The sequence below is a fragment of the Manacus candei genome, unplaced genomic scaffold, assembly GCF_025592945.1.
Source record: "Manacus candei isolate 608988 ecotype Guabito, Panama unplaced genomic scaffold, ASM2559294v1 h1tg000051l, whole genome shotgun sequence".
NCBI classification, from domain to species: Eukaryota; Metazoa; Chordata; class Aves; order Passeriformes; family Pipridae; genus Manacus; species Manacus candei.
The window spans coordinates 4,855,699-4,882,044 of record NW_026138099.1 but is presented as its reverse complement, the minus strand read 5'-3'; the positions used below and the strand labels follow the sequence as shown (position 1 = coordinate 4,882,044).

Genomic DNA, 26,346 nt, shown 5'->3' with positions numbered 1-26,346 from the left:
ATTTTAAAAATGAGACATTCTTTCTAATGCTTAGCAGTCATATAGAAAGCATGTAACGTCATGTTCAGTGCTAATGCTATTTGGTGGGTTTTTAGAAGAGCTCAGTATCTCTTACACAGACTTTTAGGCAGACAGGTCAGGTCAATGTAAAGAACAAACTATGCAAACACAGGCCACCTCTTAAGAAATCCACTTTTTGCTGAAGCTTGAATATACTTTTGCAAATCCTCTGGGGCAGGCACAAACACGTGTTATTTACTACATAAGTGCCTTATATCTTTGGCTTATAATGTTTTGCGGGAATATGGCTTAGGACCTTTTTGGGAAATATGGCTTATTATGTTCCCAAAACTGTATTAGTTGCTCTGGTCATGATAGACAGGAATGATAGGAGCAGGACAAATCACAGCCAGCGATGACGCACACACACACACACACATATTGACAGAGTATGTATTTATGGGTTTTAAGAGTTTTTAGTTACACAAGGCACTTCAAAAACCTTGTGATGTAGAAGTCAGTAACTGTGTGTCTAATGGTAGAAAATCTGGTGCTATTTATTACAAATGCATTTTTTTCTGGTTGCCAAGTAGATGCAACTGAATCCTCTCTGTACTGCTCTACCTCCTGTGTTGTCTTCATGAAGTCAGTGAGATCAAGAACAGGTCAGTCACAATTACTGGAACTGTTGTTTTCAGTTGATTATCCTTGACTTAGTCATATGTTTTGTTCTTACTAAGGATCAAAAAATGATCCTCTGAAGTGCAATCAACTGTCTATGTTCCTGAACCACTGATGCAGTGAGAACCACTGCTTGAAAAACACTCATTGTAAAATAAACAGAAAGAAATTTTAAGAGATGGGAAATAAAAGTGTTAAAACTTTGTGCATAATATTACCGAGTATCCAAATATATTCTGTTTAATTAAACTCATAATTATTTCTCCCTCATGAATCTTTGCTTAAACTGCTTCCCCTTCTGTCAATAGCCTTGAACAACATGTAAGATTTTTTCATGTGGAGTGCAGGAGTAAATAATCTGGGGAAATGGCAAGTTCTGTGTCTGTAGAGTCCGGCCCAGTGTTTTGTGAACAGTGGCAGTACAGTCCACATGTTACATGATGATGCCACAGTAAAGCATTCATACTCAGTGTTTCCCAGAAGAATAAAAGAAAACATACAATGAGCAGAAGAAAAATGTAGCTGGAAAATCATGTCTTGTTCCTCAAGTACTGAAACGCAGCTGCAGAGTTTGACTCTGCCCTGAACAACACCCAGTCCATTCTTACTGGAATCATTAGTCTGTCAGGCCAGAGTGAGTTGCTATTTTTCATTATGTGGTAAAGAGTTCCTTTTTAGCTCTTTTTAAAACATTAAAATGCATAGGTAGCCTAAACTTAGCTCTGTCTCTCACAACTTAAGTGGTGGAGCTACTGCTATATTCATATTTCAGAAGAGGGGAATAAAGCCAAAGCTGACAAAATTCAAACCAGTAATATAACTAGTGTTTTATCAGATCCTTAGATTTCCTCTGACTCTGCTCTTCATTGATGGCAAAATCCTGGCAAGAATACTTTTGAACAGACTAATACCTGCTATTGCAGAAGAAATTCTGCCTGAAAGCCAGTATAGTTTCAGAGCCAACAGGAGTACCACAGACATGGTATTTGTTCTCAGACAACTGCAAGAGAAGTGTAGGGAACAGAACAAAGGCCTCTATGTAACCTTTGTTGATCTCACCAAGGCTCTCAATAATGTGAGCAGAAAAGGTCTATGGCAGATTTGGGAACGTTTAGGATGTCCCCCTAAGTTCCTTAAAATGATCATCTTACTCCATGAGAATCAGCACGGCCAAGTCAGATATGGCAATGCTCTTTCTGAGCCCTTTCTAATAACCAATGGTGTGAAACAAGGCTGCGTTCTCGCACCAACCCTATTCACAGTCTTTTTCAGCATGATGCTCCAGAGGGCCACGGCAGACCTCGATGAAGAAGACGATATCTACATTCGATATCTTACCAATGGAAGCCTATTCAACCTAAGGCGACTGAAGGCCCACACTAAGACCTTAAATCATCTTGTCCGGGAGCTGCTTTATGCTGATGACGCCGCCCTTGTCACCCACACAGAAGCAGCTCTGCAGCGTTTAACATCCTGCTTTGCAGATGCTGCTGAGCTCTTTGGGCTGGAAGTCAGCTTAAAGAAGACTGAAGTTCTCTATCAACCTGCACCTCAGGAAGTCTTCCATCATCCCCATATCACCATTGGCCAGTCAGAGCTCAAATCAGTCCAGCAGTTTAATTACCTAGGTAGCCTCATCTCCTCAGATGGTAAGATTGACGGGGAGATAGACAACAGGTTAGCAAAGGCATATAGTGCTTTTGGAAAACTCCATGGAAGAGTTTGATGAAATAAACAGCTGAAGAAAAGTACAAAGATCAGTGTTTACAGAGCCATAGTGCTGTCCACTCTCTTACATGGATCTGAATCATGGGTCATCTACTGCCACCACCTGCGTCTCCTAGAACGCTTCCATCAACACTGTCTATACCATGCATCTCACTTGTCCGTATCTCATATTTTCACAACTGAATGTGGAAATTAAAATCACACGGTGGTAACTATGTTAGTAGATAGACATACCTATAAATTGCAAAACCTCTGTTTAATTAGTCACTTACACTGAAGAACTGGCTAATTTTGTAGTTAGTTAGACACACAGCACAGGGATCCTAAAATGTGCATTATATTCACCAGGCATCTTTGTCCTTCAGGTGGATGTTTCTTTGGAAGGGCTGCTCCTACTATGAATATTAGTGGGACAGTAGGATTAATGGTGTACAGCTCGCTTCTCACCTTGCATTTTAAAGACTCTGAGAAAAGACTGCCTGTCAATTAATGGAAACAAAGCTCTACTGGACAGTGTAAAGCCAATTAATATAGATGGCACTGAGGAAATGTATTAAAGACACGTAAAACTCCCAGTGTTATAGCCTCTCCTGCTCAGTGATACAACAAAACTAAATTTCTAAGCTTACCGATTGCCATTGCACAGCATTTCTGAGCAGTTTTCCTCTGCACACCCAATAGAGGTTTTTAGACAGCATATGTATTTCTGAATGTCCAGCTCCATGTAGATTTTAGAAAGTTGAGCCTATGATGTATTTCATACAGATAAGGAAATATATATTACAATATACACTTTTAAGCATATAGTCCTATGTAGTTGTGTCAGTATGAAAGCTTTTATTTCATTTCTAGTTTCTTCTAGCTTTACCAACTTCTTAGCTTTTCAACTGTTGATGGCATCACAGGATGTTACTCACAAGCTGCTAGTATTCTATGATTCAGTGATGTCATTTTCTTGCTCTATGTAGTGAAGATCTGTGTTCATAAATGTTAAAGTATTACCAGCAAAACAGAGCAAACCCTCATTACAATTCATAGAGAAGATACAATGCAGACCCACAATACAAACATGTTTTTTCTGCTTTATCTTTGACAGAACAAGTCAATACACTTCTGTTGACAAGTTGATGATACCCTTGTGTTGACAATACACATGTGGTCAAAGACAGGAGAGGGACAGGGAGAAGGCAGGAGTAACACATAGCAGGGAAGTGTAGATCTTAACATATAAATAATAATATATAATAATAATAATAAATATAAAACATACAGTAATAATATGAAACCACAGTAAGCAATTAGGATTGCTTAGGTAATCTCCTCCACAGTCTTTCACTCTCTACAACTACCTGAAAGGAGGTTGTAGTCAGGTGGGGGTTGGTCTCTTCTCCCAGGCAACTATCAGTAAGATAAGAGGGGCATGGTCTTAAGCTCTGCCAGGGGAGGTTTAGGTTGGATATTAGGAAGAAATTCTTTACAGAGAGAGTAATCAGGCATTGGAATGGGCTGCCCAGGAGATGGTGGATTCTCCATCCCTGAAGTCTTTTAAGACGACTGGATGTGGCACTTAGTGCCATGGTCTAGTAACCATGGTGGTAGTGCATCTAGGGTTGAACTTCATGATCTCGGAGTTCCTTTCCAACCCGGCTGATTCTATGACTGTGATTCTATGATTTAGATATAGTTCTTTCTTATTATATCAAAAGCTTTTTTTCAGAGTGACTTTAAGCCAGTAGTCCTCTTATACTTTTTCACTGAACAAAGACATAGTCCAGGACAAAAATATTTCATATCAACTCCAATGCTGTTGTGCAAGCAAATAAAATGACAAAGCTAAGTGGTCAGAACAACTGTTAATGTCAAAGATATATGAAAGTAAATTTTATAAATCAGGACTCAAATAAAAGAAAGATGATAAAGCCAAACTACATTTAGACAGCTCCATAAAAGTCTTTATAAGTCAAATGTAGAAGGGATTATGTGGTGTATCATGAAGAAGGAGCTTTGGGAAATAAGTATGCATGAAATACATGAAATACAATACAGTGGATAAAATGCTTAAATAAAACAAACATCACCCGGTTGCAGACAAACAGCAATGATGGCTCCAGGAGTGTTTTTTAAAAAATATATGAAGATATTTTTGTTATAGTTATGACTTTAGACAACATAATGGATGTCGCAAAAATAAAGGCCAGTCTGTTATAGACTGTCAAGTGAAGCAGCTAAAAAAACACTGTAAAAAAGTCTTAGAGAATTTGTGACAAACAAAGATGATGGGACTTTGAGCTTCTCTTGTACAGATAAAGGAAGCCCTTTAATTCTCTTACATTTCTCATAATTATTTTGTGCTTCAGTATTAAAATGAGCATGATGCAATAAGATACTTGGAAAGAGTAGATTTTCAGAGAATTCATCTGCTAAATTGCCTCTGAGGTTAAAGCTCAGAATTAAAGTAGAATGCGGGACTCAGTCTTATGTGCTTTTTCTATTAAAAAATGTTGGCACAGCAGGCTTTGGAACATTGAGTATGTGAATAAATTATGGTTCTAAATAATCTAGTCTGAAATTCAGTTAAAGAACAATTGTTCCCTTATTTGCTGGCAAAGTTACTGTAAATCAGAAGTGCTACAAAACCAGATCACTTGACTTCTGACTTTGAGTAACTCCAGCCACACATCCTGTTTGCTCATCCATGCAGCATTATTTGCTCTTGTCTCAATATGTCTTTTAATACATTTTGATAGTATATATTGACTAGTTTGATCAAAACAGACCATGCATGGAGTTTAGAGGCAGATCCTAAGTTCTTGTATGACTGAGTTCTTTTATGAATGAGTTTTCCCTCATTAAAACTGGTGATATTTATTTGTGAATACTGCTTCCATTGCTCAGGAATTTGTGTCTACTGCAGCAATTGATTTGACTGGAAAATCACATCTTTCTTGGAGGGAATGTCATACTTAGTACCATGATCGTCTTTATCTTTGATTACCGCATGAAAGGCTTTTTATTTTTGAAATTCAGATTATATGAGCACACATTACATGATAAAAGAAATTATTATGCAGATTAAATATAATTAAAAAAAGAATTTTGCTTCAATATTCACCTGTTTTAGTTTGTAAAAGACCCTGCTGAGTTCATTTCCATTATTCCCAATTTCTTTCATGAATGAGAGAAGTATTAGGCTCCTTAAGATTATATCATATAATCACATGCCTGGCTCAGTGCAAGCTACTCAGATAAATTTACCATACACAATCATTCTTTCAATGTTTTGAAAAAAAGCTTTTTCTGTGAAGATTCAGTCCATATATGGATTTGAATTTTGAGTGGCCAACTGTCAGGAATTCAAACTACAAGGTCACTAAATCCCACCAGTTGTAAACACAGGAAATAAAAATTAGTTCATTTTTTCACCTGCTTCTCTGACAGTGAGAACATTTTCTGCCTAGCTTGAAAGGATAATACTGTCTTGTTTCACTGCTTCCTGTATTTCTGCCATTTTACAACTGTTTAATCCATCAAGTAGAAACTGCTGCTCTTTGCATAGTGAGCTGCAGTACTCAGAAATTTAATATGGAACACAATAGCCTCCTGGTTATTAACATTATAATTTCTTCTAGTATTTTACTGGTTGCTTATAAATACGTTTTTGTTACAACATAATAGTGCATTCATGGTCACAATTGTATACAGGTAGAAGTTGTTCACTTTTCTCAAACATTTGCAAGAAACATAAACAAAAAACATATGTTTCAAATATTTCACCTTTTTCCACTTCTGTGCATATGTTGCAGCTATTTGAGCCCTGTGCTTTTTCAAAATCCTACCATTTACTCTCATGATTTATGACATATTCTTTATCTTTCTGTGTTTTTTAAGTGTGCTTTGTGCCCTAAACTGAAGAGTTTTTTTCCTCAACACTGACCCTCATATCTTCTCCATCTCTCTGATTGTCACAAGAACAATTCCAGCTTTAAATGTATCATTAGGGTTTTTGTGGTGTAATCCTTGCTGTTTGTCTGCATTGCTAATCTTTATTAACTTGGCCACCTGGGGGGCAAGTACTCTGTGTCCTTTGCATACAGAAACACTTTGTGGTTGAGTGGGTGTTCCATCCACATGGCATCTTCACTATTGTTTTGATATTCAAAACTCTCTTTCAAAAGAAAGAAGGATTACTCCAATGCTTAAATATCTTGCTGGCTCAACATTTCAAAGTATGCTTTGTGCTGTCCAGGCATTTGCATTAACAGCTAGCACAAGAGATGGGCTAAAACCCAAAAACTTTGAATCCAACTCCTCTCCTTCCTCCATGCCTCATCTTGTGGAAACTGAATCCAGACACAGAGCTGAGTGCTGCAAATTGGACAAACCCAAATCCTACCTCCACCACCCTAGGGGTTTTCCAAATCCTGATCCAAAATGTATATTCTAGTCTTATTTTTTTAGCTCGTTTCTTTGTAAGATTCTTAAAACTTGCATATCCTTTCCTTCATGATACTTTGGCAGTTTAACATGATTTATTTTAGGTTTGCTCATGATGTTCTAAGCCTGAGTTTTGAATAGAAGAAAATGGAACTGTAATTTAATCCCATTTGCTTTACAAAAGCTAAAAGTGATATAAAGAATTACCTATGCTCTACTGCCATACAAGGAAAAATTAGACAAGACAAAAGCTAATGCATATTGCATTAGCCTCTTTGGAGAGACTAAAAAGCCTATTAGGGTTTTTTTGTTTGATTTGGGTTTGTTTTCATCAGTAAAGTAATTTCTAAGTCATGCAAACTTCCAGATTGAGTGGTTTACAAAAATATACACTCTGTTCCTGCAGTATTCAAACACGTTATAATCAGCCCCAGGTGTTGCTGCATAATACTTTTAAAATCATAGGCTTGATAGCTTCATGAGACTTCCAATAATTAAATACAACCTGTTTGCGTCTGCTGTCAGTATGTGACCCTTAAAGATCATGTTTTCTGGTTATTTTTTGCAAACAGTGACCCTAGAAACTTTTATGGAAAAGAAACATGTTGACTTAACATCTGAAGCTGGGCCTGTGATTTAAACCCACCACCGAATATAAAACTGTTCATGGATTTGCAAGACCTGTGAGCACACAACAGGTCTCCTACTTGACTGAAGTTCACTGCAAACCTGGACATTCTGTAAGGTTGTGGTGGTTTGGGCTAGGCCTTCCTTGGTGACCAGTTTGTAACCAAGGAAGGGTCCAGATTTACCCAGTATTCCCTACGATTTTTACGTAAGCCAGATTATAAGAAGAAAGGAGGAGAGGCCTTCGTCCTCTTTCCTTCCGGCGGCTTGGAGGTGCAGGTTCCCTGCTGTTGAGTCTGCCGTGTTGGGGAGCGAGGCCTGGTTGGGCCTTGTCGACCTTGGGAGACAGAGGTTGCCGGCGATCGTTCCGGAGCGACCCTCGGTTGTCCCAGGAGAGTAGTGAGCTATTTCTTTGTTAACTCTTTTAGTGGATAGATATTGGGCTGCTAATTGGGAATATTATATATATATAATATTTTGGTTTTGTTCCTTTTCCCTTCCCCCTTCCCTTTCCCTTATTTTTTTTAATTATATATAAGTGTAAATATATTTATATATCTCACTTTGGTTGTCTCTCTCTCGTTTCGGGTTTTCTTTCGTTTTTTCTCCCTCTTCTCCCTGAGGTTTGAGGGGGGGGGAACTCTGGTGGTAAGGTTTGGAGACTTGGCAGGGAGCCAGCTTCAAACCATATCAAAGGTAGTGGAAAAGTTCTGAAGTTCAAGGACTGGAGGTAAATAAGACTTCTTGTACAAGCTTCTGAAAGTAGACTTCAAAAGTAGCACAACAGGGGAAACTGTCTTGCATGAAGAAAAAAATTTGGAAGGTATAGGCTCACTTTCCAGAGAAAGAGTATGAGTGGCCCAGAGTCATGTGAGAATCCACTCAAAGACAGGCACTAGCATGATTCTAAAAACTGGAATCCACTTTAGTCTCCCCATAAGGAGCATGTCCAAAAGTTGAGGAGGCGTATTAAGGGTATGGAAGTGGTACCCTGGGAAAGGAATAAGCTTGAGAGAGAAAGGATGTTAGAAAAATGATAGATAAGTGCTTGTTTGTCTTACCTGAAATTCTCTGTCAAAACAGGAGGAAGCAATTTTGCATCTCCTGTTGCAGAATTTTCCTATTTTGCTGTTGTAATTTAGGTTCTCAAGCATGTCAGTTCAAGATGTTTGGCTCACCCACAAAATTGCCACAACCTTCCAATGAAAAAAGGTGAACACTGTGTTAAATTGTCATAAAAAACGCTGCAAGAGTCTATAAACCTTTAGGTATTTTGGTGAGATTTTGGTTTATGTTTTTCTGGTGCCAAAGGTCAAGGTCTATTATTGAAACACAAGAGGTATCATAATTCATCAGGTAAATGATGACAATCTAACATGGGAAGGGGGGAGTTCTTTGTAGCTCAGCATTTCAACAGTGCAGTTAAATTTCAAGAAAGAAGCAGTCCTCATATAGGAATTCACTCTAACTGTTTCCACAGTTTGAATGGAGGAAGCAACTGTTCAGCTCAAAATGTTTCATGTGAAAGTGTCTCATCAGCCTCATTTCTGTCCAGTCAAACAATATGGGTTGAGCAGTGTCATCCCTTTCTTGGGACTTAGCCTCGTGTTAGATGTAGAGATTGATGCAGGTGCAGAACACAGAGAGATCACAGCACACCTGTTCCAAAGTGACATCATTGCACTCCACTGCTCATGGCAACCAACCTCTCAAAAAGGGTGAAGACCTGATGAGTCTGAAAGCTCGACTATGTATCTATTGCTCTGCTAGGTGTGAATGAGGATGTCCTTACTCCTCAGAGCTGTCCTGTTCCTGCTATTGTACATTTGAATTTTATCTCAAGTTGGAGGTCTAGGTAGAGGTTTTGAATACATCAGCACCTTAACCTTTGAGGAATGTGCTTTAATAATCACTCATCATGTACGTCTGAGTGAGCTTTACCTGGACAGTCCAGAATATTACAGTCCTTATCACTTTCATTCTAGTTTCTTTCACATCTTCTGAAGGCACACACACACATACACATGTAAATGCAAATCCTGTTTAAAGCTCCTTGTAAAGCACTGGCTCCCTGATACTTCTCACTCTCCATACTTGCACAAACTTCCAGATTCCCAGAAACCAATCCAGGCTTATAAAAGAAAAAAAAAATCTAAGAATAACTACTAACCAAAAAAGTAGAAAGAGAAAAAATTCTGTTTGCTACAGACCTGATGGCAAAAAAGAGGTTGAACTGCCAGGAAGAAACAGGTGGCTTCTGAGTGAAAATGGTAACATATTCTCCCCAGGGAGATCAGTTCCAAAGGTGAGTTTGCCCTTTCCCGTTATAAAGCATATTGATGTTAACAGTTTTCTTCTGCGTGCATGTGTGTTTTTCAAATTAGGTATTGTTAAATCTGTAAAGCTTAAAATACTGCTTCAGACATCCTCCTTTGCTTCTACTTCCATTTCATATATCTGCCATAGGTGCAGTACAGTGCTGATAACCAGCTATGCTTCTCTCAAACTGATGTAAACTGACTTAATTGAACACCTGTCAGAAGCGAAGGAGAACTGGAACAAATAACCAGTTCAAAAAGTGGAAAGGGTAATTTTCAGGACTTGGAGTAGCATGTATTTGTGTGCTCTCCTCTGAGATGGTGAAGGGCTTATATTCATAACATCGGGGTTTGCAGGTGACATATTTGCATATTTATACTCAGAAAGTGATGCTGAATGCAATCCTGGACTCACCAATGTCCAGTACCAGTTTTTGCAAATGATTTTAAATGTTTCAGGACTTTATCTGTAGCATTAAGATTTTGCTGAAAACAACCTCTGTCACTGGTGAAACAAAGTGCTGGGCACCATCCAGCATTGGCTAACACATCCCTTGAAGTTTGATCTTTAACTTCTGCTTCAGGTAGAAGTCTTTTATTGCTCTGAATTCTTATATTCACTTGGGGTGCATGACAGAGAAAATGTGGACATATACAGGGCCTAAGGTTTTGCACCATTCAGGCAATGTTACCTTGTTCAGGGCATATTTTCTTTTGACTACAGGCTTTATTTTTTAGTATATATGCATCCAAAGAAGAAATACCACATCCCATGCCTCCTAACTACTGTTCCATATGCAGAATGAACTTTCAGCAAGACAAGTAAATAAACTCCATGTGAAAGGCATATATGCAGTATAACAAAACATTGAACCTGAACAACAGTATATGGAGATGGTCAGCTCCAGAAAACTTCCAGGTACTTCAAGTAATTTTTCAGTAAATCTACACTTCTATTTCAAAGGGTTTTTTGGTTGGATTTTGGGTTTCTTTTTGGTGTTTGTTTGTTTGTTTTTCCAGTGAGGAATAATTCAAATGAGCCTTTAGGTAGGTGCAACATTGCTTTGTAGAAATTGGCAGATATTGGGCATGACTCCTCATTAAAGCTGTATGCAAGACCTTTCCCTTGGACTTGATTCATAGGAGTTTCTATTCCCTAAATTTCACTTTGATTTCAATGTCTAACTAAATGCAGAAAACTGAAAGCCAAAATGTTAGAAGAATGGTATTTATGTTTCATGAAAAAATTACAGGGTTTGCATGAGTTTGTTGTGAAAACAAAATTGCAGCTGCATTTTAGAATCTGGTCTGAATTTTAGATGTGGAGCAAAATATCAGTCCTGGTGAATTTCATACATTCTACAATGCAATTATGAATAGCATGCTACTCTGCTACTGATTAAACACATATCTTGAATAAACAAAGCTCTTTAGAACTAAGTCACCTTTTCAGCATGTCTGAACATTGCAGGTCACATAATTTCATAACATTACAACAAGATACTCAATTCACTGCAAGAAAGAAACTGACATTCTTGAGTGCATCCAAAAAAGAGCAATGAAGCTGGTGAAGTATCTGGAGAACAAGTCCTGTGAGGAGCAGCAGTGGGAGCTGCAATTGTTTAGCCTGAAGGATAGGAGGCTGAGGGGAGACTTATCACTCTCTACAACTGTGAATGGGTGGTTGGTCCCTGCTCCCAAGTAACAAGGGGCAGAAGAACAAGAAACAACCTCAAGTTGAATCAGGGGATCTTTAGAATGGATATTAGGAAAAATCTCTTCACTGAGATGGCTGTCAGGCATTGGAACAAGTTGTCCAGTGAAGTGGTTGAGTCACCATCCCTGGATGTATTTAAAAGATTTGTAGATGAGTGTAAAGCCCCAGGTCAAGCCACACGTTGCCTAGGCAGTTCACTTATATTTAAGACTCCCAAGAGTTTCCCTTCAAAATTCTTGCAGAGCCTTTGGTTCTTTAATACTTTAAATTCACTTAAAGAGAAAATGCTACATGTGTTTCCCAAAGAGCTTCTTTAAATTTAGTGACAAAATAAGTGTTTTGGCAAAAGGTTCACAGGAGTAACGTACAACCAAAGAGAAGTTTGCACAAAGCACCCAGCAAACACCAACCCACAACTTAGTAAAATACAAGCCATCGGTTTTAAGTTACCCACAGGAGATTAAGGAAAGAGTAAAGAAAGGAAAGAGATTAAGAAAAGAAAGAAAGAGTAAAGAAAGAGGTTAGGAAAAGAGACTTGCATAGGTACCACTGAGAGGTCACACAACATCAGGTCCCAGGAGAGAAGGCAAGCAAAGATGGAGGCCCTGTGTGCCTCTCTTTATGTGCCCAGGACACTGCGGCCGCCCCTCCCAGGCAGGGCAACCAGTTCATCGACCACTCAGTGCTCTCCTGGCCAGAGTGAGGGGTTAGTTGGCCAGTCAGAGGCTCCAGGGGGTATGGTGTGGGTGGGCTGCCAGGCGGGCCTTTGGGATTGGCGGGCACACGGCCCTGTGCTATGTGCCTTCCCAGCTGCCCTGCTGGCTGCACAACACGTGCCTTCTGACTCTGGAGGCCTGGCCCCCTCCCCCGACACACAGAAGTTGGTTCATTCAACCCAATTAATAAATAACCCAGTGAGGTACAAACTGGTCTCTCACAATGGGGCACTTAGGGACTTGTTTTAGTGGTGGACTTGGCAGTGTTAAAGTAATGGTTGGACCTCGTGATCTTAAAGGTGTCATCCAGTCTAAATAATTCTATGATTCTGTTCAGTGATAAACTTTCTTCTCTTGCCATCATTCTCCATGCAAAATTCTCATCAGCTGCAGTGGAGGTCCATGATGAGAACAGTGGCAGAATACATGGAATCCAAATATAAATCACTTAATCCAGCTTTGATGATATAGTTGTCTACTCAGGCTTCTGTACTGATAACAAGAATATCCAAAACTTCCTTTTAAAAAAATCTGTATTTTCCAAAGTCGAACAAGAAGTGCCCAAAATGAGGCATTCAGAAATGGGCATATGTAGCGTTAGTGCAACATCTCCAGTTTGAAGTTGGACTAAGAGAAAAAAAATCCCACAAACCACAACAAAAAAACCCAAGCACATGGTTATGAAAGTGTCTTTCTCAGTTGTTCCATCCATTGTAAGTCATGTAATCATAATTGCAGCAATTTGATTCTTATTAAAAAGGCAGCCATGATTCATGTATTTAATATTACAAACCTTGCTGTTTACCTTAGAAAGTGTGCCTTGAGAATTTCATGTACAGGAATTCCAGTACCTACCTGTAAATACTTCTCCAGTGATGTTAGTCTTCTTGTAGAAAAGGAACGGAGTAAGGTGGAAAACATACAAGAGTGGTGAGGAAATGTATGGAAAAAATCCTTTTGTGCAGTTCTCAGTTGTGTGCTGACACTGCTGGTGAAGCAAAGGACACGGGAGCTTTCTGTTGGGGGTGAGGGTGGAGTAATGATATTATTTATAAAAGGTACACTAGACTTCCAGCAGATTTTTATGTTTAGTTTCCTGAGTTTTCAAGGGCAATATAAGCAGACTCCCTGGTGGGAAAGGACTCTTAAAACCCATTTTAGACCTTTTCTCATTCCTGCTATGTTCAGTCCAGCTAGTGCGTTTTCCATCATAACCCCTTCTTACTGAGCCTCTTCAGTCTTTCTGGCCCTGTTTCCTTGCCTGACAAGTCCAAAGGTACCCAACCAAACTACTATTGGGCAGTGCAAGCTGAAATCTGTTTCTCCCACTGTTCCTAATTACTTTCATTTCTTGTTTGAAATGCCTTGCTTCAGCCTCATTTCCTAAAGCCCATCTCCATTTAGTTTATCTCTTTTCTATTTTGGCCTTCAGGTGTCTTCACCATTTATGTTCCAGTTCCTATTATGCCAGGCCAGACTTTTTCTGTCCTCCTATCTGACTTCTCAACATCTGTTACTCTTTATTTTTCCCCTTAGTTCCTTCCCTTTCGCAAACTCTGTATCACTCTCTATCTGTTCGTCCAGCTTTTCCTCCAGGCTGGTTTTAATTTCTGCTTATGCGCAGTTCTCTTAAATGGTCTGTGCTCTACCCTTGCTTCTCTTTTCTTTTCTGGCCTTTGGCAGAGTTTACCTTTCCTCTGTTAGCTTCTGACTTCAGTCACTTTTCAGACTCAGCATCCAGCTCAGCCTCATGTGTGAGAATGCCTACTGCATTTAGAAAGTTCTTGGATCCAGTGCTTCAGAAAATAAAAGAAACAGACAAGGGGAAAAAAAAAAGACAGTGGGACAGGGGCATTGCCTGCAAACTAAATTAATTTTGAACAGGGTTAGGGTTACTTGCAGCTTCTATCTTAATATTTAAAAAGCAGAGTTCCCATCTTTTATGAGGTGTGTGAATCTTTGCCTTTCTGTGCAAAGTTCTTCCTCCAATAAGCTCACTTTCCTTATAATGCAGAATAGGTTAGGTTTTAAGTTTTCCCCAAGAAGGTATTGACATAAAGACTGTCACTCAGTCCTATTAAAAACATTCCTGCTTTACAGTTTTAGGGCAGAGTCAGACCTCTTTATTGTTGGTGTATTGTTGTAAAAGAGAGCACTTTTCTGTAAATACAAGGCTTTAGTAAAATGTGCATTCTCCCCGAAAGATTTCAGCATTTTCCGATTGTTGCCTTTTATGGCATACATTATGTATCGACATAGGTTATGTTTTCCTCCTGTCTGCAACAATGCATGCTCAGGAGGAGAGCTACTGACCTAGCAATAAGCGTGAACAGCTCACGGCAAGTGGTAAAGCGGAACTCCAGGAGCTGAAAGGAGAGCACTCCGTTCAGCTGTGCCATGCTACCTCTCTCCTTCTCCTCCTCCTCCTTTTTCCTTTTTCCTTTTTCCTTTTCCTCCTCCTCCTCCTCCTCCTCCTCCTCCTCCTCCTCCTCCTCCTTCTCCTCCTCCTCCTCCTCTCTTTTTCCTTCTCCTCTGTCTTCAGCTGTTACGCGTTCCCCAGACCTCTCGGCTTTGTTGTGCTGCATGTCTGAATAGCAGGAGGGCGATTGGCTGATCGCCGGCTCAGAAAGCGCTTCCCCGCAGCTTACCCCAAGTCACCCACCCACGCCTGGGTCAGGAAATGCGAGCGGGGCTGATGGAGGCGGAGGAGGACTGAAGGTCTGCACCAGCGCTGGGTGTGACAGCAGGCAGCCGAGCGCTCTGCAGTTTGCGCGTGTCCGACCCAAGTCCGGCACGGGTCCGACAATGGAGTGCTGCCGCTGGACAACCGCTGGCACGCTGCTTCTAGCCTCCCTTATCCTGGTAAATGCTCTTTGTTTCCTGCAAATATGTACTGCCTGTAGCTAATATTGTATCTGTGTGTATATATGCGGGTGGGTATGTTTTTAATCTCTTAAGATTGCAGTTGGAAAGACTTTGTTTTGAACTAGTCATGTAAATCTTACCCTCTCTAAAATACTGCAGACTTGGAGCCTCGATATTGTGGCTTGCTGCAGATAGAATTGAGAAGTTGATGTTGGCATCACTTTTCTAAACTTCGAGAGCAATGACCTGTGGATGGTGATTTAACTGCTTGGGGTTTAGAGAGGAGCTGTTTCTCCCCTCTTTGAGTCAGACTGTATCACGCTGTAATGTTTCTGGAATTTTCTTCTGGAAAAAAAAGGGGGGGAGAGGGAAGTATTTTTCAGTTTTGCACATGCAGAAAAAATAGGTACAGCATGTACTGAACCTTTTCCTGAAGCCAGCTTAAATGAGCTCTCATTAGTGCTGTTAAGTCATTATAGAGTGTAGTAAGGAGTGTAGCTCACTACTCCATCTGAGTTCTTAACCTTCTGCAGAAGAAATTGTATTCATTTTCAGTAGAGTGGTGCTTGAGCAAGGTCAGTGAGGGTCAGTAGTTTATGTTATTAACTGCACTAGAACTTGCACCATAGTCAGACATCCAGTTTCCCTGGCATAACAAACTTTTGAAAGATATGTTATGCGATACCTGGTATACTCTGGGGCAGTAAACTTGATCATTACTGTATTATTTGCTTGCATACTTCTCCTGTTTATCCTGATAGGATGCTCTACAGCTGAGTGCTGTAGCTATGCTGTTTGATTGACATTCTGTGTTCCATTTTGACTCATTTTTATGAGTGGTATGTTTGCAATCAGGAAATCTGCAGTAAGGATATAATTATGCACAGAGTCTTGATGCCACAGTCATCTTGGAATACATGTGTTGCCTTTTTCTGAAAATTTGACTGAGTGTAGTTGTTCAAGTAGCAAATAACTGTTAAGAAATATATGAACTTTATAGCAGCTTGCATCTTCTTATGTATATGTATAAAACAATTCATTGTAAACTAATTTTAACATGAATTGTAGTAGCCACTTGGGAACCTAAACAATAGGATAATCCTATTCAAAATGCTTATTAAAAATTATTATATTATTGAAAAAACCAAACAAGTTTTTTGGTATAGAATCACTAAATAGTAATTGATCACTAGAAATAATAGTGCTATCTGGACTGATATAAAAGTCTTATTTTGTTTAAAGGTATATTTTCCATTTAAAATACTGAATTCACACAAAACGACCTTAAGTCAGCATAGATTCTCCTTTGTGTATGAAAATGAGACATTTTTAACCTGATGACTGTAATATGTTATGAGCCAATCTTGCAGGACTAACTTGCAGGATCAACAGGAGATATGACTCAATAAGACTGTGTAAAGACTGTAGGATTTCGCCCTATGTTAAGCTCATACTCATAATATTTGTACATCACTTTGCTGCTTGTGAATTAAGTTCTCAGCCCCCGATTCACAAAAATTAATAGTACATTCTGTTGCCCACTATTATGCATTATATTCCATACTATACTAGTTTGTATTTGTATGACTTACCCTGCCTCAAGAGATTTGCCACCATCTCCCACCAAATCTCTTTGTGCCTTGAATAGTGATGTGAAGCAAGCTTAACTTTTCTTTTTTGAATCAGACCATTCTTTTTCTCTTCCATAGTCAGGAAAATCTCTCATTTGCTTTCAGCAGGAGATTAGGTAAACATGCAAGTATTTGACTTACAGCTTGGCTAGAGATAAAGATAAACTGTAGCATACCTTGGTATACTTTTTCCTTCTGTAGTTTATTGCAGCATGGGTTCACAGAAGGCAGGGCGGAAAGATCATAGATGTTTTTGAGAAAAAAGGAGGCATTGGATCAGGCCTGTGACCTGGATATTAGCATCCTAGATATTAGTTTCTGTCAAGTTTGAAATCTGACAGTCAGCATTTGGATTAATGTGTATCACCTTGAATCTCAATAAAACCCCCTTCTTGCTCACAATAACCAACACCAACAGCTTGTAGTTATGTAGCACTCTAGTTACATCAGCAGAGGTTCACAGTTGTAATAAGGCTGTGCAGTAAATGCTTACAGGATTGGCCCTGCAACAATTTATCACACATTCCTAAATTTTCATTAAGACACTGTAGAGCAAGGTAGCAGCTAAAGTCTTTGTTCAGCATCCTTGCCTGAGGAAAGAGGTTGCATAGCCTGGGCACATGCACAGCCCATGCACATGTGATGCTAAGGCAATCAAGCTTTAGCAGCCTCACAAGCTGTGACAAATCCGTGGGCAGCAACATCAATAACCTCTCCTGTTTCTCGCACCAGCAGCTGCCTGGAGTGGTGTAGTAAGGAGTGTAGCTCACTACTCCATCTGGGTTCTTAACCTTCTGCAGAAGAAATTGTATTCATTTTCAGTAGAGTGGTGCTTGAGCAAGGTCAGTGAGGGTCAGTAGTTTATGTTATTAACTGCGCTAGAACTTGCGCCATACTCAGACATCCGGTTTCCCTGGCATAAATGTGGATTAGGTACTTCCATGGCATTTTGAGAATCTGAACCATAACACTATGATGCCTGTTTTGAAAAAGTGGTATCAGACTGACAGTAGCTTTGAAGTTTCTCATGAAGTTTCTGTCTTTCCAGAGAAAGACCAGGTATGTGGAGAATTTTGCTTATTGCTTTGTGAACTTTTGCAAGCTAAGGAAATATTAAATGCCCACCACTTTTAAGAGCAACAAACAAAAGCAGGCATTCTGTTCAAAAGATTTTCCTTTCTATTAGTTTATAAATAAAAACTTAACACAAGGAAGTCACAGTTGTCTAACTCAAAGGAAATGTGACCAAAACCATAACCAGCCATATGTTCAACCGAACTTTAAGTTAAATCATGTGATGTCAGAAGGGTATTTAATCACACTTGCATTTGTTATTTGCATCTTTTCAGCAGTTTTTTTAGCTCTCTTTGTTGCTGTTATGATACTTACAGAAGTAACACTAGTAACTGTAATAAAGTGCATGTGTCTTTCTGCTGGATTTCTTTCTTTTGCTGTGCTAATTTATACGTGGAAAATAGTCAAATACAATAGTCCATTTCTTCCAGGTTCTTTGACATTACACTTCTGTATTATCTATCTAGGTCTGTCTTGGATGACTACAAGCACAATTAGCCAGTGAAAGGAATATAATGTTTCTTGTTTACATCTGACTATACAAAGCTTCACAGTTTTTCCTTTCATATGTGGATAGGTCTAACTACTGTTGTAGTCTGCTCCTCGTTTCTACAATTGTATTGAGAGGTTTTTTTCCAGTATGAGGTCCAAAGTACACACGTATATTTTCATGCATAATCATGCATATGTACAGACTGGCATTTAATCACATCAGTTGGGTAAGGATGCACTGAAATACAAAGCTGAGATTTATTCATGCTACAAAGTGCATAATTTCTCACCATTGTGGTTTGTGACCAGTGCTGCTGTACTTCAAATTTGTCATGTCTATAAACCAAAACAATTTCTTATGTGAAGGACCAGATGCTACTAGGTATGTATGATCAGAATTTCTTCCTATATTACTCTAGAATTCTGTGTTTGGACCTATTTTATTGACCTCTTCCTTCAGGGTTTTTTTTTTTTTTGAAGTATATAATTCATTTGCTCTTTTTCTACCAAGTGCAGAGACTTGTGTGAGATGAACTAAGGTTGTGTGTTGGGATTCTTTTTTTTAGATTTCCGTGAATGGTTTTGGATTTTAGTGAATAGTTTTTAAGTCTGTACTTAATGTAGGCCGTTGAGCTACTGGTTTGCTTCACTGGTGTCATTAAGTTTAATGTGTTCTTTTAATGACTTTGATAGATTCATAGGCCTGTGAAAGAATAATAAAAAAAGGTATGAAACTGAACACTGTGGAGAGACTGAGGATTGGTATATGGTCATCTCTGTTCATGGATCTGTCAGCAGGACAAACTTCAATGCTCGGAAGGTTCACAAGTTAATGTCAAGCCTGACTGGGCCACATGACCAGACAAATAATTCTTAAGGAGAGGACTGTCAATCTCCCCATGACTGAATTTTCACTGAAGCAAATAAAAACTGAATCCCTTATAATTGTGTTGTTAGCCATCCAAATACAACCTCATGGTTTCTGTTACAATGTTGTATTGTCAGATCTGCAGGCAGCAGCATTGTTTTTATTGCTTTTTTAGCTATTTTCTTCAGCTTGTAGTAAAACTCAGAACTGTATGGGAAACAATTATACGGGGGGGAAATGGGAAATTGCAGTTTGTGTTCTCTTGTATGAGGAAGGAAAGAAGAATAGTAAGATCATTCCTATATACACAATCTGAAAGCTGAAGGCAGTGAAAAAAACAGTGAGAACACACCAACCACCAGATCCTATGGTATCATGATGGGGAGCAGGAAAAGGAAAAAAAAAATTACTTGTCCCAGCTCAAGCCAAGGACAGTTATTAAATAAGTCTTCTCATCTGGTGGACAACAACTAATCAAAAATTGATAGGAAATGTTTAATGTCATCAGAATATGGTACTGTGGTATGAACCATGACTAATTCTAACTCGTGTACAGGAATTAGCCTAGGTTTTGCTGTTGGCTTCTCTAGCTTCTCATATCAGTTTATGAACAGTAGGCTTGTCTTAACAGATGGCTGCTCAGCTTTGCATATTCAAGGTCTTATAACATTTTCTGACTCTTACATGCATGTTCAGGCAAAATGGGGCAAGTAAGCAAAAGCTGTACATTTCATGGAGTGAGAAAATCTTCTCTAGGTCCTTAACCCTGTCTAGTGTTGAACACAGACCAATAATAGTCAAAGCTTAGTACAATCTGATCATTTAGATATCCTTCTATCTGAGGGAATGTAAAACATTTCATCATCGATCTGAGTTTTTCTGTCTTGCATACTACATGTTCAGACCTATTTTTCTAATTGGCTCAAATTTTTCCTTTGGCAAAAGGGACAAAGGAAGAGGGTCCTCTATTTGGCATTTTAGATATTAGAAAGATTTAAAGGTTGGTATCATGGTTTTAAAGGTTATTCTTAAAGGTTTCATTTGTCTATCAAGATTTTATGCAGTATCTTATCTTTGTCTTTTGAAGGTTTTCTCACAGTTGTATAGTGTCATGAGCCTTTAAAGATTTTGTCCTTTTTGGAAATGGCACACACCATTCTCAGACTACTGACTCATAATAAAAATATGATAGTTCATAAACACAATATTAGCTGAGATTTAAGAGCAAGGTTCTCATCTGCATAAAGTGATTTGCCTCTGCAATGCAACTGTGCTGAATTCCATCTGTTTAGACTTTGTACTGAAGTATTTTCATCTAATAACTGATTTTATTTTGAGCTTTTACTTGTACTATTTAGATGTTATGCACAGGAGCAACTAAACACCTCTAAAAATATTGGTCATGAAGATCATCCTGTGAAACCTCTGAGTGGCCAATTTATCTTAATTTCAACAGAACACCTTTGCTGGGTATTTTGGGTTTGTTACAGTCTGAATCTTAGTGTGCACATTGCAGGCTACTGTAGGCTGGGATTTTCTCTGCTTGACTGACAGTGAGATATTACCATATCAGATATTACTAACTCTAGATGCATTTCCAATTTTTTTTCTTTTACTCTCTTCAAATACCCTGTTTAGAATTTCATTTCACATATGACCGTCTTGACTTCTTTTTGCTGCAAGAACCAAACTTTTCCATATTTTTTATGAAAGTAGCTGAAGTTGCAGTGAAATTGGAAGGGGAAGAAAAGCAGTGTATTTGGTAGATTTAATTTTCTTGCAAAGCAAGCATATGTAGAAATCCTAACAGTTTTGCTGCCTGTGGATTATTTGGTCACTGCCTTTAAGGGGCAGTCCTTCTTCTTGTTCGTTGATTCTACTGTACATTAATTTTCACATGGTTTTCACTTCAGTCTTCACTGCCTTTATGGAATGTCTTCCAAAGCTTCAACCCTTTAGATTTCTGCCTTTCAAGGACTTCCATAGAGCAAGCTCAGCAGAAAGGTATCAGGGTAGAGAAAAGGGGGTGTGTGAAAATGTAAGATATCCTGAAATAAATGAGACAGGAAATTATATGCAACTTATAATAAATTCAAACTGTCCCATAAAATAAATATAACTCATTTTGTTTCCATATGAATATAATCTGCGGGTGTCAAATTTCCCCTTCCAGCTTTTTTGGATATAATCTTAGTCGCTGTTTGAAGTTTGCCAGTGTATTGTTCAGGTTCTGCACTGTATCAATAGACCCAGATATGAAAGGAAATAAAGGAAGCAATAAGGTCTACTGTGTTGGTGCTGGCATAAGATTGGTGATTTATTTATTTATTTATTTCCTTACTGTTTTATTGAAATCTTGTATTTAAGTTGTTTAGGGCAAACATAACTGCTCTTAACAAGCCCAGGGTTGCCTCTTCTTATTGTAAATGTTTTTTGGATATGACATTTTCATAGTTCCTGTAACTTTTAAAGTAGGAGAGAAGATTTTCACGTTACTGTGGTATGGCAGATATGTTCCTTAAAGGTCCAGCCATGTTTAAAATACAGAAGGTCTGAATTAGCTGAAGTGGAGAGGCAAGTGCTTCAATAGAAATCTCTGAAACTAAAAACTTTAGCTGCCTTACTTTTAATTGTAAGATTCTGCCAATCCAAACTTTAGCAATCTTGTCATTCTCTGATGGCTCACCCACCCATCAGTGCTTGTGAGCACCTGTCAAGAGGGAGGGCGTTATCCCCTTACCAGAGCTGAAGACTGACTTAGAGAGGAATGCATATCCTTTCTATGTAGCATACTGGTTCAAAGTGTGGATGTGTAATTTCTTTTATTTGGTGAGAACAAGGAAACATAAATATTTTCATCATATGTGATAGAGAGCAGCAGGAGAGTAGCAGCAATTTTTGTCCTTCCTAAACATATCAGTTTAATTTAAACTAATGGAAAAAAAAAAAAATCTGGTACTTTTAAAACACTCCTTCACCTTGGGACTGCAAATTCCCAACAACTAAGTGTATACTCCTTTAAAAAAATGTATTTATTAATTTGAGATCAATTATTTGGTGATAAAGGGAGAAATAAATACGTTAGATTAACTCTGAGATTTATAGCTACTTCCTAGGGTCTAATGAGCTTTTTTTCTCTTCTCTCTTCTCTTTATTTTTGGTTATGATACAGAGTCTTGAGTGGTTTCCTTGCTCAGTGGTTTCCTTTCTCCCTCCCTCCCTCCTCCTTTTCCCCTTCCTCCCCCCCGCCTTTCTCTCTTTCCCTCATCCCTTGCTCTCTCTCTTTACCCCCTATTTTTTACATAAATATTTCCCTTTCAGTTTTCCTGCCTCCAGCAAGGCTTAATGTTTCAACCCTTTATACGGCCCCTTGTTGATAAAATAAATACACACGCATCGCCATGAGGTAACTGAGGGAGATGGCAGACCATCAGAAGAATAGGAGGTTTCATTTGTTTTGAATAAACCTCATAATTGCGGATGTTACCTGAAATTACACAACTCTTTGGAAAGTTCTTCTCCCTTGTCTGAAATGCCTCTTGACCAGAGTATCATCTTCCTGTTGCAACCTATGGCACCTTGCCTTAACGCTCTGATCTGCTCCAGATGAGTGTGAGCCATCGTAGGGCTGGGGAACCCATTAAAATCTATGCTGATGCAACAATGTCTTCTAGCTCAGATTTTCAGAATTAGAGTTTCTGAAGCCAGACCACATGGGGTTTGGTGTACATTAGGGAACTCGCTGTTGAACATTGTGACCTGTACAGAGGGTTAGGCTGGGTAAATATCTGAAGATTAACGTCAGTTTACTAAAGCAAAGGAAAATGGTTAATATAAATTTCTTCAGTGCAGTACCCTGCCTCTTTGGGGGAGGCAGTGGAGCTTGCAGTGTCAGACATATGTTAGCCATTTTTAACTTTAAGCTGATGCACAGTGCCCAGCCAGCACACACCTTTCATTTCTTACTACTGAGAAAACACTTGGCATGCAATAGGCCTTGTCAGAGATAACAATTTTACTTTTCTCTCATCTCCTTTCTGTGAGCATTGTAGGACTTTCTCTGCCCACAGTTTTTGCTACGTGGAACACAAACCCGAAGTCCTTGAGTGCAATATGCACTTTTGAACCCATGCTATTGCTAGGTTCCGAATTCTGAAGTGATTTCACCCATTGTGCATCTGAACCGGTGCTAGCCTTGAAAACCCTTCTGAGTCCATTAAGCGACAAGTCTGAGGCTGAGCCAGCTTGGACCTACTCTGTATTGGATCACTGATGCCTGGTGTTTACATCAACACAGCAGGATTTAAATACAACAGGGTAACTTGAGCCTGTGAGAGCAAAAAAAAAAAGCTCTTGTATTCACATGGCTCTCCTGGTGTGTATTTTCATATGGGTAACTGGAGTGAGAGATAGGACTGATCTGTTATAGGGAACTCAGCATGCACGACATTGAAGTGATATGGTGTCAGCTCCATCCTCTGCCAGCAACCCCCTTTCCCGTCCCTCCAGCTGGCTGCTGCCCTTCTAGGAGAAAAAATGAGCTCACATTTGGCACATTTCTCCTGGGATACAACTTCCAGTCCAGGTTTAGGAATGGCTGCTTAGCTCCTAATGTCCTGAGATGACTGTTTGTTGATTCTTCCCTGTGTTGTTACAGGCGAGAAGCAGTGTACTCTCTATTGTAAGTTTTAAGAGGCTGCATATATACAGCACAGCTATATGGTTTGCTTCAGGGCAGTAGGAATTCTTTGGGACCATGACGACAGCACTGGCAGTGTTCTTATCCTTCAGAGACCGCTTGGTGTGTGGAGATGTTGATGTCAGAGGGTGCAGTCTGTACAACACAGACTACAGACACTGTGTTTTCAAGATGTCAGAGCTCAGTGTGACACTGTCCTATTACTTGTGCATTAGCCATATGAGGTCATGGTTATGGTTAGGAGGAGAGGAGAACCTTTGCTTTCATGTGCAAAAGAAAAAGATGCTACAATTTTTCTCTTTTCTTTTACCTTAGTAATGAGCCTGTCTTGCAAGACTGAGCTGTTAAGAATAAGAGAAGATGAAAAGGAATGCAACACTAAAAAGGACTAACAGCAAATTTTACTTATGTCCCTGGGAACTGAGCTAGCTGTATATCAGGTGTTTTCCTTCAGGGTAAAGAAAAATCATCCACCTATTGCTCTTTCCTTTGTTTGTGTTCACAGGAGCAGATTAAACATTGGAAAACTGCAAGAGGATCTTGGTGAGATTTCCTCTTCTATCCCCATCAAGGTGTTTTCCCCTGTTTCTTTTAAGTAATGGATGATTTAGGGCAAAAAGAAAGAGTAAATTAAAAACTACCCAGAAGGAGATTTGGACTTTTTTGTTTATTCCTTTTTCAGAGACTGAAAAAATAAATCCTGGCCTCTTTACTAGCAAAGTCTGAGCATAAAGTGATTACCCAGAGTACAGAATGTACACACTCACGTGTGTGTGCTCCTGTGCCAGTACCCTCCTTGATGTGTGGAGACACTCAAATCAAGGGTTCCTGTGCCAGGGGTTTTTCCATGGGAAATACTCTCTTGAACCAGCCAGAGGCCTATTGCTTTTTCTTGCAAGTGAAAAGGAGGCAAAAATTCCCAAGTTAATTCCTAGACTGCAGAAGCCTGGGGCAGTGGGCTGGTACTGTTCAGCGTACAGTGTACAGTTGCATACCCAACAGAAGGGAGCTGCTGCCCTCCAGGGAGCAGGGGAGACAATGTACAAGGGTTCACCTCAAGATGTCTGATGCTCATTGCAGCTGCTTTTCCTTCCACATTGTTTGCCTGAGAATATGGTGTTTTAGCAGTATTTTGAACAGTTCTGTAGGCATCCTTTTGATTTGACTATGTGGAACAGCCTGCGTTTAATCATGGCAGCAGTTGCACTCGGCATCTCAGATGTGGTAAACAGCTCTCGTGTCTCTCTTCATCTTTTAACTTCTGTGAGAGCAGAACTTCCATTAATTTGGTAAGTATGTCAGGTAGGCAGGTTTTTCTGTTTTGTGTGGTCCTTCTGGAGGCTGGTTGGGTGGCTGGTCTGGTGGCAGAAGTCCTTTTATTGCATGTACATGGGATACAGACAGGACAAGGGGAAGACAAGCTATTTACTGTGAAGGAACAAGATTCAGGATGGGAGAGGTTCCAGGCGTGGAGAAAAACATACAGCATTTGACAGGACTTTATTATATGGACCTTACAGTTATTATATGGACTTTACCGTTATTATGTGGTTTCAGATATGTATATCACATTGTACCCACACTACACAGTGCACAGCCTGGGCGCGCCAGGCTTGTCACGAGTTTGCCTGCTCCCTGCTTCCCTGCTTCCCTGCTCCCCTGCTCCCCTGCTCCCCTCTCTGATAGGCTGAAGAAGCTGCAGAGAGGAGACAGTTACCATTCGCCCTTTCCTTCCCCCATTCCTCCCACGTTCCTCCCCCTTTGCCTGTATCCCTACCCCGATTTGTTCCCCCGTTTGTCTGTCTCATGCTCTACCCTGTGTTCTAACCCCTTCCCTGCCTAAACCCATAAAACCTCTGGACACCTCAATAAAGTATTCCACTTGTACCTCTACCTTGTCTCTGGACCCTTTCTTCAGTATGGTACTGTGTCTTGGTTTAAAGACAAAAATTGGGGCATGAACCGCAATAAAATGAACTCACTCCCCTTTCATTTGCCCCCCTTCCCCAATACAGAGAGACAAAATATGTGAGGTTAAAAATAATAGTTTCCTAACAAGGAAAGTAGTAGCAAAACAACAATACCAGCAGAAGGGTTCAAATCAACAACACAGAGAGAGAAACGCTTCTGGTTTCTTCCTCCCTCTAACCCCCAGGACAAAACAAAAAAGAAAATAGCAGGGGCTTCCACATTGGACCAGGCAGAACACAATGGAAAAAATACCTGGAGAGCTAGTTCATTCACGCCAGGGGCTTCTCTGCTGAGATGCCAGCTCGATGGCAATGTGGATGCAGGAGCTCTCACCCTGTCAGCGGCACCAGAGGATCCAAACGTCAGTGAACTGCAGTGGCTGGGGTGGGGATGATCCCCGACCTGCTTTGATCCCAGCACAAGTCAGTGGCAAGTCAGTAGCTCCTGGCTTCTGCTGCTGTTCCCTGCAGTAGAAATGGTTTCTGACGGCAATGCGACAGATCCCAGCTTTGCTACTGTTCCAGC

General features: G+C 39.7%; 1 protein-coding gene across 2 annotated transcripts in view; it reads left to right on the top strand.

Annotated features, from left to right (window-relative positions):
* Positions 1–26,346, top strand: part of ADAMTSL1 (ADAMTS like 1) — a 382,369-nt gene that overhangs the window by 159,855 nt on the left and 196,168 nt on the right. Inside the window, exon 1 of one of the 2 annotated variants that reach the window (XM_051801329.1) lies at positions 14,554–15,083. The exons of the other annotated variant lie outside the window; for it this stretch is intronic. Coding sequence (XP_051657289.1) covers positions 15,027–15,083 — 57 coding nt within the window. The 5' untranslated portion in view covers positions 14,554–15,026. Of the gene's footprint in view, positions 1–14,553; positions 15,084–26,346 lie in introns of those variants that run through there. 2 annotated transcript variants of the gene reach the window in all.